At 35.9% G+C, this 14,154-nt stretch overlaps 1 protein-coding gene across 2 annotated transcripts in view; it reads right to left on the bottom strand.

Annotated features, from left to right (window-relative positions):
* Nucleotides 1–14,154, bottom strand: part of SVEP1 (sushi, von Willebrand factor type A, EGF and pentraxin domain containing 1) — a 355,068-nt gene that overhangs the window by 285,491 nt on the left and 55,423 nt on the right. For both annotated transcript variants that reach the window (XM_074196498.1, XM_074196496.1), the window contains exon 2: nt 3,330–3,585. In XM_074196498.1, the coding sequence (XP_074052599.1) occupies nt 3,330–3,585 (256 nt within the window). The remainder of the gene's footprint in view (nt 1–3,329; nt 3,586–14,154) is intronic.

Here is a 14,154-nt window from a genome sequence, read left to right as displayed (position 1 = left end):
TTTATTCATTATATTTATTCATATTCATTATATTTAAAATCTTATGGTGCAATGAACTTGTGCTGTCAGTTTAAATTACATTCAGTAATTTCCAAGTGATTAGACATAAGGATTTTTCCAGGATTTGATATTTTAAATAAAGCCACTGAGTATTTCCACTTTTTAATAAAATTGTTAGTTTACCTTTCTAGTGCAATCATTGGGTCAAAGAGAATGATCAGGTATAACCCTTACAGCATATTACTCAATATAAAGTACTTGTTTCTTCACAATCCTGTCAATGAATAATTTTATCTTTTGTTAATATTGTGCACATGAAAGTTGTATTCATTTAGAATATCATTATAAGAGAAAGTTCTAGACTTAGACCTAGCTCAAATCCTACCTCCTATAGTAGCTAAATGTGTCACCATGAGCAAGGCACCTTACTCTGAAGCCTGTTTCCCTTCTGTAAAAAGGAAATCTGTATTACTTATTTTAAGGGCTTTTTAAAAATAGTATTTGATTTTTCCCCCAATAATATGTACAATTTTTAATGACAATTAGTTTTACAAAATTTACAAAATTTTGAGCTCTCCTCCCCTCTTTTCCCTTTTTCCTAAAATAGTAAGCAATTTGATATACATTATATGTGCATATATATATATATTATATATGTATATACATTCATACATACAAACACGATCATGTTAGTCATGTTTATAAGACTCTTAAAAGGGTAAAAAGAGGTGACTTATGTAAAAAACTTTGCAAACCTGAAAGGGGGAAAATGTCCGTCACTACTGGTGCTTTCAAGATGGTTCTTACTAAATTGTGCTTCTTCGTTGGAGAATTGCTTATTTATTTATGAGAAAGTGGTGTTAATCTTAAATTTGAATGAGTTTATTTTTTTTTTAGGTTTTTCGCAGGGCAAATGGGGTTAAGTGGCTTGCTCAAGGCCACACAGCTAGGTAATTGTTAAGTGTCTGAGGCCAGATTTGAGCTCAGGTACTCCTGACTCCAGGGCCGGTGCTCTATCCACTGTACCACCTAGCTGCCCCATAAAGGTTTTTAGAAATTAGAATTTTACTTGACATAATTGTCATAAAATTTCCTCCTAATCTGTTTTGTCTTTTTTTCCTGAATATTGTCTTTTGCTCTGCAAAAAAAAACCCACCTTTATTTCTGAGTGAGAAAATTCTATTTGTCTTTGATATGTCTATTATTTATTTGAACAATAATAATTTTATTCCTTTCCATAAATAAGGTAAACATACAAATTTATCATAATTTATGAATTATCTCATACTCTTTTATGATGATTTTCAATTTTCTCAATAGCTTTTATTAAATAACTCATTTTCTGAATATTTTAGAATTCTGGATTATTAAGCCTTAGTTTATTTAATTATAATTTTGAATATAAGGTTGAAGTGATCTTTGCTTATAATTTTAGATTATATATTCTATTCTAATGAACAATTTTTAAAATCCAGTTTTATAATATAATTTGAGAATTGGAAATACAAGTCTTCCAAACTCAATTTTCTCCATAAATCTCTTTTTAAAAAAATATTCTTATTAATTTGTTCTCTCACATAGACTTTATTATCATTTCATCAGATTTTGGGAAAAAGTCACTGACATTTTATTGGTATTACATTAAATTTAAAAATGAACTTGAATAGGATCAGCATTTTTAAGCATTATTGACATCAAGTTCTTGCCAGGGTGATACATAAAGTAGCCAAAGTGGAACACAAATACTCATTTGTCAAACACTATAGAAGAAAATGACCAAAGGTTTTGAACATTGTGTAAAACAATCAAAAGTTGTAGAAGCAAAGTCTAGAGGAATTATTATATGAAAACCAGCTGAGTTCCTTTGCCCTGAGAGCACCCACAAATTAAATTAGCAGACAAAATGAAGCTGAATAACAAATAAATACTTTTTATCATATTAAGGAAAGGATCTTTCTGTTTCTATCCTTACAAGTGATTTTTTAAATAAGTAGATATAGTATTTTAATAAATTCATAAGATAAAATCAAATGATATGTTTTCTCTATGTACATAGTTTACATTTTTCTTGATCAAATTTAACTGAATTCACCAACTCCAGTCATCTCAATATTCTATTTAATTTTCCTCTATAGATTAATCTATTTAGCTGGCATATTGCCTGTTATGTCCATTTAAGTGCTTGTAATTTTTAAATATTTAAGTTATTTAAAAATTCTCAATTTGGGGGAACTAGGTATATTTAACAGTATCTTAAATTTTCCTTATTTTCTTTCATGTTGGGATTTCTCATGCCTTACTTTAATAATTTATCTTTTCTCAATTTTGATGATACTTGCTAGTTATATTTATCTTCTTTTGAGATATTTTAAAAATTAGTTCTGCTTTGCTTATCAATCTAGTTTTAAAATTCTCCATTGAGTTGATCTTATTTTTTAAAACCTCTGCTTTATTTGCTTTTGGTATATTTTAATTTCTCTAAACTAAAATAATTTATTTTTTCTTTTTAGTTTTTCACATGAGAATGTATTCAGAACTATAAATCTACCTATAAGCATAGTTCTTGCAACATTACATAAATAATAATATATTGTATTCATGTTGTTAGATTTAATGCAATATAGTTTCTATTATTTGTTCTTTGACACAGGTGTTTTTTTCAATAAGTTAACGAAAGTCATATGACAAGTTGTGAAGAAATCATTATGAGTCCAAATTTGGAAAAACAAGTTTAAGCATATACTTTCCTAATAATTGGTTATAACGTTGATAATCATTTTCAAAAGATAACCTATATGTGTAGCCCAGAATTTCTTCACCTTTTTTGTGTCCTGGGCCTTTTTAGGAAGCATGCTGAAACCTAAGGACCTTTACTCAGAATAATGTTTTTAAATGCATAAGATAAAATACACCTGATTTAAAGGGAAATTTATATATATATATATATATATATATATATATATATATATATATATACTGAAATGCAGCTATCAAAAAATTAAAAAATCAAGTTAATGGACACAAGTTAGAACTTTTGATGCAGACCAAACTTTATCATAGATAGAAGATATTTTAGTGTTTATACAAATACATGCACACATATATGCAATGCAGATAAATGTGTGTATTCACACATATAGAAACATAAATATATATACATACATATATATATATATATATATACACATATATCTGTTCATACTTAAAGACCTTTATCATTATTTTGAGTATTATGTAAAATGGGATTAGTATGATGGTGAGTTCTCTTAAGCCATATTAATATATTATTGAAGTTGGGTCATCTTGTATTTTTGAAATTTTTTAAATACCTTCATGAAGTGCTCGACGGGCTAATGCCTCAAATTCTTCAAAATTGTGAAGCAAATAGCAATGTTCCTCCTTTGGAGTGGAAGCCATGTCATTCAGCTCTCGGATATTTCCTTGCCATATACCAAAAGTAAAGATCTCTACTCCAAAATCACGAAGAGAAGCTGCAATTGGTCGAGGATCACCTCCATTGGAATAGCCATCGGTAATGAGGAATATTACCTTGGTTGAGTTTTCTCTGGAATGACGGAGTATTTGCTGCAACAAATCAAGCATATTAATATTAATATTAATATTAATATCAATTGTATGGGGTTTCCTTACACTAAATCATTACCTATAATTAATCAGTTGATCTTTGTGGATATGGATGGCGAGAATTACCATCTCAGTTTATTAAGGAAAGAAGCTAAAGTGCTAACTGAATTTAGCCTCATATTCATGGAATATACACTCTGACTCCAATCCATCTCTCCAGTCTTCATTCATGCTACTCTCCTTCATGTACTCTATGATCTTCCCAAAATAGGTTACCTTTCATTTCCCAAGTGTGACTCACCTTTCCTATTTTTCTGCAACTCTTCATTGTGTCATCTCTTAGACCTGGAATGATCTCCTCCAGCTCTCAATGGTGAAGTCCAAACAAAAACTCTATTTCAATGTCAACTTCCCCAAGAAGTTTTCTTTGATGCTCTAGCTCTATTTCTTAATCTAATATTTAGTAATTCTCCATACAATCAATCACATTATATTTTGTAGTATAGTTATTTGTGCTTTGACCTCAATTCTCTTGCTATTTTCTAATTTTTTGATAGCAGGGACCATATCTAAATCATATTGGCATCCTCAACATCTAGCATATGGTCTTGAATATAATAGCTACTTAATGAATGTGCATCAAATTGAATTGAATGTCTTGCAGTGACAGGTGTGGGATCTGGGTCGAAGAGGAACTTTTCATTTAGCCTTGTACCTGTTCAACAGAATCAACAGGATGTAAGTTCCATATAGAAACTTATGGAAGGTAGGGATTGTTTTGTATTTATATCCATCACCTAGCACAGTGACTGCCCCATAGTGGATGCCAATTATTGAACTGAATCACATTGAATTTCCAAAGCATATGGACTTCATTTATTATAATAATAATAATTATAAAAGGCATTATCTTTCATGTTGTTTAGGTGTATTGGTATCTCTTACTATTTCTTGGACTTTTAAAATAGTAATACAATTGTAAAGTACTGATACATCTATTTTAAATGAAATTTTTATGCAGCAAAACCACAAAGCCAAATGTGAATAGCAAAGATAAAAAGATTTTAAAATATTTTATGTCTTTAAGAGAGTTAATGAAGACTGATATGATTACAATTTTTGATGGCTATATAACTGGGTTATTATACTATTTAATCAGCTAGTAACAATTAATGATCCAAACTTTTTAATGCCTGCCTGACTTCATAGGAATATAATGATTTGCTTATGGATACAGAAAAAATTTTCAATCTCTGAGTTACTTTTTCATAGGGGAAGGTAGCTGGCTACTTTTACAAGTGTCTCTCCATTCAAAAAGAAAGTAATGCCACTTAGATAAGTCATAGTCTTTATTACCAGTGAAATTCTGAAACAAATTAATTTGTTAATAAGTCAACAGAAATCTTCAAATATCCCAAATTTCCAGTTCTTCAAACTACTCAATTCCTATGGACTACTCTTCTGCTCTATCTCAACTATACACAGAATTAGTTATACTCTTGATGTTAGCATTACCTGTATGTATATGTATAATTAAGAACTCCAAAATTATTTTATCTGATCATAAACTTCATTTCTGCCTATGACTTACTTTACTTACACTTCTTCATTATCCTCACTAAGACTTCTGACCCCTTACATCTCATCATATCAGATCCTCAAAATTGCTCAGGCTATACTCTCCTTTCCTAATATTGACCTCTTTGAACAATTCCAAATTCCATATTGGTTTCAATTCCATTCCTCTTGATCCTTTCTCCTATAAATTCACATTCTGGATTAGTCCCACCATCTGCCTCCTCTACTCTTACTCATGTGCTGCTTAATAGAAGTTAATGAAACCACATAAACATCCTGTCTTAACCCATTACAAATTTATGTAATTTAATCTCAACTGGATCCCCACTGCTGCAAGGCAATCCTTTCACTCCATCTTAATTGAGTCTCTATGCCACTTACTACACTAGAATTTGTAGACTATTTTCTTTTTTCAGGACCACTATACAACAATATCTTTCTCCACTCTCATATGAAGATTGTGAAGACTGTAAAGTCTTCATATGAGAATAGAGAAAGAGATTGTATAGTGAAATCAAGGCCATTGGGAAGAGTCATGAAGGCAGGAATTTCCAGAAGATCTCTTCCAAAATATTCCTCAAACCTTAATATAATAATTTAAACCAAATTTTGGATAGGTAGAACCCACAAAAAGACCTAGTGAATCAATTCTCCAGTCTTAGTTAACTTGGAAGATCTGTAAGAAGGTTCGGTTCCACTTGGGTCAAAAGGGCTAGGGACAGCGGAAGTGGTTTGGCAGGCCTTCCAACCCAGGGATCATTAAGCACAACTTGAAAGATCAATGGGAAACCTGTGCCAGAGTGATTGCAAAGCCCAGGCCTTCATGGCCCTCAGAACAACCATGGCCCTCAGTGTAGTCCCTGCCCAGGAAATGGAAGCGGGCCTTCAGAGTCACCCAGCAGGGAGCCACTGGCAGCTGCTTCCAGAATGTTAATCCTAAATAAGGTAAGGAGGTGGGGGGAGACTTTTGAGGTCATTCCTGGGGCAGAATTCTTGTGCTCTGTTCAGACACTAATCACAGTCTGGGGCCCAGAATCCTACTCCAAACTCCAGGGCAGAGGGGAGTGCTTGTGGTCATCCCCAGACCAGAGCACAGGCAGGAGAGCAGTCAGAGTCTCTCATAAGACATTAAAGGAACTTAGGTCCTTGCAGGGTGTCCCAATAACACTCAAAAGCTTGAGAAGCACTTCTAAACCAGGGCATAGATTAGGGAAATGAGTAAACAGAAAAAAAAGAACCTGACCATAGATAATTATTTTGGTCCCATAGAAGATTGAATCACACATTCAGAAGGTGACAAAGTCCAAGCTTTTGTATCTAAAGACTCCAAGAAAATTACGAATTGGTCTCAGGCTATAGAAGAACTCAAAAACAATTTTAAAAAATCAAGTAAGGGAGGTAAAGGAAAAATTGAAAAGAGAAATGAGAGCAATGTAGGAAAAACATGAAATCCAAGTTAGCAGCTTGGTCAAGGATATCTAAAAAAATACTGAAGAAAATAACATTTAAAAACGAGTTTAGGTCAAATGGAAAAAGAAGTCCAAAAGCTTAGAAGAATGACTTAAAAAATAGAATTGGCCAGATGGAAAAGGAGATAAAAAAACTCTCTGAAGAAAATGGAGCTAAAGAAAGTTGATATCTTTCTGAGAAACCAAGAAACAATAAATTAGAAGAAAATGTGAAATATCTCATTGTAAAAATAACTGACCTAGAAAACAGATCCATGAGAGATAGTGTAAAAATTTTGGACTACCTGAAAGTCATGACCAAGAAAAGAACCTTGCTATATTTTTATAGAATTTCTTCAGCAAAATTGCCCTGATATACTAGAAGTAGAGTATAAAATAGAAGTTGTGGGAATCCACTGATCACTTCCTGAAAGAGATCCCCCCATAAAAAAAAAAAAACTTCCAGGAAATTGTATCCAAATTCCAGAACTCCCAAGTCAAAGAAATATTACATGCAGCCAGAAAGAAACAATTCAAATATCATGGAACTACAGTCAGGATTACACAGGATTTAACAGCATCTACATTAAAGGCTCATAGAGTTTGGAATATAATATTCTGGAAGGCAACAACCTTTGGCTTACAACTGAGAATCAACTACCCAGCAAAATGGAACCTCCTCTTTAAAGGGAAAAGATGAATATTCAATAAAATAGGGGAATTTCAAACTTCCTTGTTGAAACAACCAGAGTTGAACAGAAAGTATGATCTCCAATTCAGGTGAAGCATAGAGAAAGTGGATGGGAAGGGCAAATTAAGAGGGATTTAATGATGTTGAATTGTACCTGTATGGGAAGATGATACTGAAAACTCATATGAACTTTCTTATTTAATTAGAGCAGTTAAAAGGAGCATATCTAGACAAAGCATAGGAGAGAGGTGATTGTGAAGGTATAATATATTATAAAGATGTAGTCAATTGGGTGAAAAGGAGTGTACTGGGAGAAAGGGTAATGAGAGTTAGAATGGGCTATGATGGTTCGTGTAAAAGAGTCAAAGAAAAGTTTTTGCAATGGATTGGAAGGGGGGAGGCGAGAGGAAATGAATGAACCTTCATTCTCTATTTTTTTTAATTTATTTTTTTATTCTCATTTTATACAAATGTTTTTTTTTACATTAATAAAATATTCTTGGTTACAAGTAAACAAAATACCCCTACTCCCCCATGAATATAGATAGACTTGCTTAGGCGAAAAAAGTAAAGGGGAGAGAAGAAATTAAAATTAAAAAAAAGCAATAATAATAATTGTAGGTATGACCAGGTGGCACAATGGACGAAGCACCAGCCCTGGAGCCACGAGCACTCGAGCCCATATCCAGCCTCGTAAACCCAACAATCACCCAGCCGTGTGACATGCAAGCCACCCGATCCCCACTGCCCTGCAAAAACCAAAAAGAAGAAAAAAAAAAAAAGAACCAAAATAAAATAAAATAGTAATAATAGTAGGGGTGGCTGGGTGGCAGACAGAGCATTGGCCCTTGAGACAGGAGCACCTGGGTCCAAATCCAGCCCCAGACACCCAAAGATCACCCTGCTATGTGGTCCCAGGCAGGGCATACAGCCCCACTTGCCCTGCACCATCCCCCAAATAATAATAACAAAGAATGTGCTTGAGTCTTTGTTCCAACACCAACAACTCTGTGATGGGTGGATCTCATTCTTTTGGATAAGTCCATCACAAAAGTTACTTTCATATTTTTCCACCATTGCCATTGCTGATCTTAACTCCCTCCTTTCTTATTTCTCCACTACCATGTACTCTATTTTCTCTCTCCTTTCACTCTGACTCTGCTGTAGAGTCGTTGACTGGCTCAGCAGACAGATCCCTTGTCCTGGGGCCAAGAAGCCCTGAGCCCCCATACCACCCCTTAGGCCCAGAATCCACCTGGCCCTATGGTTCTGGGCAGGCCTTCCAATCCCAGCCCCTTGCAAGAAGTAAGAAAGAAAATGTGTTACACTTGATCACTCTCCCCCATGGTCCATACTCTCCTCCTTTATTCACATCCCCACCCCTTCCCCCTGCTCCCCCCTCCTTCTTACTCCAGATATCTATACCCCATTGAGTATATATTCTGTTTCCTTTCCTAGCCATTTCTGATGAGAGCAAAGGTTCCCTCATTCCCCCTTGCCTCCCCCATTCCATATCATTGCAATAGCTCATTGTAATAAAAAAAAATCTTATGTGAAATATCTTGGACTATTCTCCCTCTCCTTTTTCTTTCTCCCATTCCATTTCCCTTTTTTTCTATTGACTCCATTTTTACACCATATTTTATCTTCGAATTCAGCTTTCTCCTGTGCTTCAACTATAAAAGCTCTCTCTACCTGCTCTATTAACTGACAAGGTTCATATGAGTATTATCAGTGTCATTTTTCTATGCAGGAATACATGCAGTTCATCCTCATTAAGCCCCTCATATTCCCCCCTCTCGTCCAATCTCCATGCTTCACCTGAGTCCTGTATCTGAAGATCAAACCTTCTGTTCAGCTCTGGCTATTCCAAAAGGAACATTTGAAATTCCCCTGGTTCACTGAAAGTCCATCTTTTTTCCCTGGAAGAGGACATTCAGCCTTGCTGGGTAGTTCATTCTTGGCTGCATTCTAAGCTCTTTTGCCTTCTGGTATATTATATTCCAAGTCCTATGAGCTTCCAATGTAGTTGCTGCTAAGTCCTGTGTGATCCTGACTGCAGCTCCACGATATTTGAACTGTGTCCTTCTGGCTGCTTGTAATATTTTCTCTTTGACTTGGGAGTTCTGGAACTTGGCTATAATATTCCTAGGGGTTGGTTTTTTGGCATCTCTTTCTCGGGGAGGGGGGATCGGTGGATTCTCTCCATTTCTATTTTGCCCTCTGCTTCTAGAATATCAGGGCAATTTTCCTGTAGTAATTCTTTGAAAATGATGTCAAGGCTCTTTTCCTGATCACGACTTTCAGGTATTCCAATAATTTTTTAATTCTCTTTCCTAAATCTGTTTTCCATATCAGTTGTTTTTGTCAATGAGATATTTCACATTTTCTTCTAATTTTTCATTTTTTTTTGTTTTGACGTATTGATTCCTGATTTCTGGTAAATTCATCAATCTCCCTGAATTCTATTCTTTGTCTGAAGGATTTGTTCTCCTCAGAGAGTTTTCTTAGCTCTTTTTCCATCTGGCCAATTTTGCTTTTTAAAGCATTCTTCTCCTCAATAACTTTTTGAACTGTTTTATCCATTTGACCTAAGCTGTTTTTTAGCTTGCTATTTTCTTCAGCATTTTTTTGGATTTCTTGACTAAGCTGCTGACTTCATTTTCATGTTTTTCCTGCATCTCTCTCCTTTCTTTTCCCAATTTTTCTTCCAACTCCCTCATTTGATTTTCAAAGTCTTTTTTGAGCTCTATCATAGCCTGAGCCCAATTTCTGTTTTTCTTGGAGTCTTTAGATGCAGGAGCTTGTGCTTCCTCATCTTCAGACTGAGTATTTTGATCCTTCTTGGGCTCATTTGCAAAATATTTCTCAATAGTCTTCCTTTTGTTTCTCTGCTTGCTCATTTTCCCAGCCTGGGCCTGGTTTGGGGGTGCTTCCTGAGTTTTTGGGACACTCCCACTAGGGTCTCAGTGTGTGAGGCTCTGTCCTCCCTCCTGGTCTGTGAATGACCATAAGCACCTCCCTCTTCCACAGGGCTGAGGTGGGGGGGCCTGCTGTTCTATGGGGGGCCTAGACTGCGATCAGGATCTGAATGTGTTCAGAGCCCCAGAGTCCTGTTCCAGTGGCAGAGGACCGAGCTCACAGTCTCTCTTCACTCCCTTCCCTCAGCTCAATGGGCTCATGCCCTGGGGGCTCCTGCTTACCAGCTCCTCCTGCTTCTGTTTCCGGGTCTGGGCTGCAGAAAGACCAAGCTGCTCCCTGTGTGCCCCGAGGGCTGGGCTCCACATGCTAGCTCTGGCAGAGGTCCCCCACTGTTTGCCCACTTTGTGCCCAGTGCTCTTTGGGGTGAAGCTCAGGAGACTCCCCCGCTGCTGTGAGCTGAGACTCCCAGCGCCCTGGGGCTGCCTTGGGGAGGCTGAAGTTCTTTGGCCCTGGTGGGCCACCCCTCTGGCAGGCAGCCTCTCCGATCCTGGGGAGCAGAGCCTTTCTGCTCTTTTCCAGGTTACTTTGAGTAGGAGAACTACCTCACTGGGTCCCTTTGTGGGTTCTGTCTCTCGAAAGTTTAGTTAGAGTCCTTAGCTGATGAATTTTATCAGAGAGCTCCTAAGACTTGATCCCTTCTTGTCGCCATCTTGGCTCCACCCTCATGAACCTTCATTCTCATTAGAATTGACTCAGAGAAGAAACAACATACACACAATAGGTATAGAAACCTATCTTACCTCAGAGGAGTAAGGAGAGGAAGGGGATGGGAATAAGGGGTCAGGTGGAGGAGAGGGAGTGAGTATGTGATAGAATAGAGTGAAGATCAAGGGAGAGGGTAGTTAGATACAACACACTTTTTTTGTTTTTTGCAGGATGGTGGGGTTGAGTGGCCTGCCCAGGGTCCACGTGGCTGGGTGGTTGCTGGGTGTCTGAGAAGGGATTTAGGCTTAGGTCTTCCTGGCTCTAGGGCCAGTGCTGTGTCTGCTACACCATTTGATTGCCTCACAACACACTTTTAAGGAGTGATGAAGTAAAATGAGAGAGAAAATAGAATAAATGGGAGAGGAGAGGAACGGATGGAGGGAAATACAACTAGCAATAGGTATTTGGGAAAAAATATTGAAGCAATTTGTCTGAAGGACTTATGATAAAGAATGTAGTCCACCCCAGAGACATAGCTGATGGTATCTGAACACAGACTGAAGTACAATTTTCTTTTTTCTTTTTTCTCTCACTTTATTTTTTTCTGAGGTTTTTCTATTGGGGGGGAGGAAGGGATTCTGTTTATTCTTACAAAAAGACTATTTTAGTAATCTGTAAATAAATAAATGAAATTTTAAAAAAAGAAAATCAAGGCTATTCACCATGTGCTTTCTGTACTCTTCTCTCTATTTAAATACTTTTCCTTCCCACCTCACAATTCCTTGACATAACTTCCCCATTACTTCCTGTTCTCCAGTTTGTCAGGAAGAGATGATTCTCCTCCTGGCCTCCACATGTGCTCATGATTAGAAATGTATTCTCTTTTTTATTATTCTTCACCCCTTCACCTTCAGTCTTTCTTTTCTACCTATTCTTTCCTGCTGCCTTCAAAAATACCCAGGTCTCATGTACCTAAAAAGAACCAAAAGCAAGCAAGCAAACAAAAACCTCACTGGATTCTACCACTCACACTGGCTTTTATTTTGTATCTTTCTTCCTTGTTTCAGTCAAACTTCTTGAAAAACATTGTTTCTTGCCAGTGTCTCTACTTTCTCTGCTCTTTCTTTCTTCTAAACCCTCTGCAAAAATTGCTCTGTCCAAGGTTACTAAAGATCACTTAATTGGCAAATTTAATTTCTTCTAAATTCTTCTCAGTCCTCCTGCAGACTCTGAATGATTATTTGTGGTGTATGGCATTTGAAATAAATGACCTATGAAATCCTTTTCAGCTCTGAAATTCTTTCATTCAGTAAGTGAGGAACTTATCTAGGTCAAGTAAAAATGATGCAAAAGTTGGTATTTCATGTATGCCTATATCCCTCCATACGAATTCTTCTCAACCTGAATGCCCTGGAAATAACTATTTGATCCACCTCCATTCTTTTATTTGCACAGTCATCTCTTGTTAGAATATACTACAATCCACACTTTCTGATCATTTAGATCCTAATCTTCTTGCTGAAGCCAGCTCTGGGCTTAATTTCCCCTCCTTCAGGCATTTTGTTCCACAGCAATATCTCTCTAAATTTTCAAGATATTCATTAATTGCATTACTCATTGTGCATATAATATTCTATCTTGAAAGGTTATTTATTTTATTATCTGCCTTGTTTGTGTAGCTAAGATTATATATTCTTAAAAAGCAGGGACCACATAATTATTGCTTTCACCTCTTCAAAATATATTTAAAGTGTTAGGTGTTCAATAATTTTTTTTCTTTAAGATTTTAATTATTTTGAGTTTTACAATTTTCCACCTAATCTTCCCCCCCCATCACACAGAGAAGGCAGTCTGTTAGTCTTTAATTTGTTTCCATGGTATACATTGATTTAAGTTGAACATGATTAAAGAGAAATCATATCATTACGGAAGAAAAATAAGGCATAAAAGATAGCAGAATTACATAATAAGAGAATGAGTTGGGTTTTTTTTCCCCAAAATTAAAGGTAATAGTTTTTGGTCTTTGTTCAAACTCCACAATTCTTTCACTGGATACAGATGGTATTCTCCATTGCAGATATTCCAAAATTGTCCCTGATTGTTCCACTGATGGAACGAGCAAGTCCATCAAGGTCGGTCATCACTCCCATGTTGCTATTAGGGTGTACAATGTTCTTCTGGTTTTGCTCATCTTGCTCAGCATCAGTGCATAGAAATCCTTCCAGGCTTCTCTGAATTCCCAACATACATATACCACAGTTTGCTAAGCCATTCCCCAATTGAAGGACATTTCCAATACTTTGCCACTACAAACAGGGCTGCTATGAATATTTTTGTACAAGTGATGTTTTTACCCTCTGGTGGTATTGCTAGATTAAAGGGTATGCACATTTTTGTTGCCCTTTGGGTGTAATTCCAAATTTCTCTCCTGAAAGGTTGGATGAGTTCAAAGTTCCACCAACAATTTATTCACGTCCCAGATTTCCCACATCTCTTCCAAAATTAATCATTGTCATATTGGCCAGTCTGAGAGATGTGAGGTGGTATCTCAGAGATGCTTTAATTCTCATTTCTCTAATAAATAATGACTTAGAGCAATTTTTCATATGACTATGGATCATTTGATTTCCTCATCTGTAAATTGCCTTTGCATACCCTTTGATCATTTGTCAATTGGGGAATGGATTTTTTTTTTAAAATTTGACTCAGTTCTCTGTATATTTTAGAAATAAGTTCTTTGTCAGAAATACTAGTTGTAAAAATTGTTTCCCAATTTACTACATTTCTTTTTATCTTGGTTACAGTGGTTTTATCTGTGCAAAAGCTTTTGAATTTAATGTAATCAAAAATTATCTAGTTTGTTTTTAATGATGTTTTCCATCTCTTCCCTGGTCATAAACTGCTTCCCTTTCCATAAATCTGACAAGTAAACTACTTGATCTTCAAGTTTGCTTGTAATATTGGGGTTTTTTTGGTCTAAATCCTATATCTATTTTGATCTTACTTTGGTATAGGGCATGAGGTGTTGGTCTAATCTAAGTTTCATCCATACTAATTTCCAATTTTCCCAGCAGTTTTTTATCAGACAGAGTTTTTAATCCCATAGCTGGACTCTTTGGGTTTATCAAACAACGATTACTATAATCATTTCCTGTTATTGTACCTAATCTATTCCACTGATCCACCACTCTATTTCTTAGCCAATACTAGATAGTTTTGATGACT

This window comes from Macrotis lagotis, chromosome 8 (assembly GCF_037893015.1).
Source record: "Macrotis lagotis isolate mMagLag1 chromosome 8, bilby.v1.9.chrom.fasta, whole genome shotgun sequence".
NCBI lineage: Eukaryota > Metazoa > Chordata > Mammalia > Peramelemorphia > Peramelidae > Macrotis > Macrotis lagotis.
This window is presented reverse-complemented; position numbering and strand designations above follow the sequence as displayed.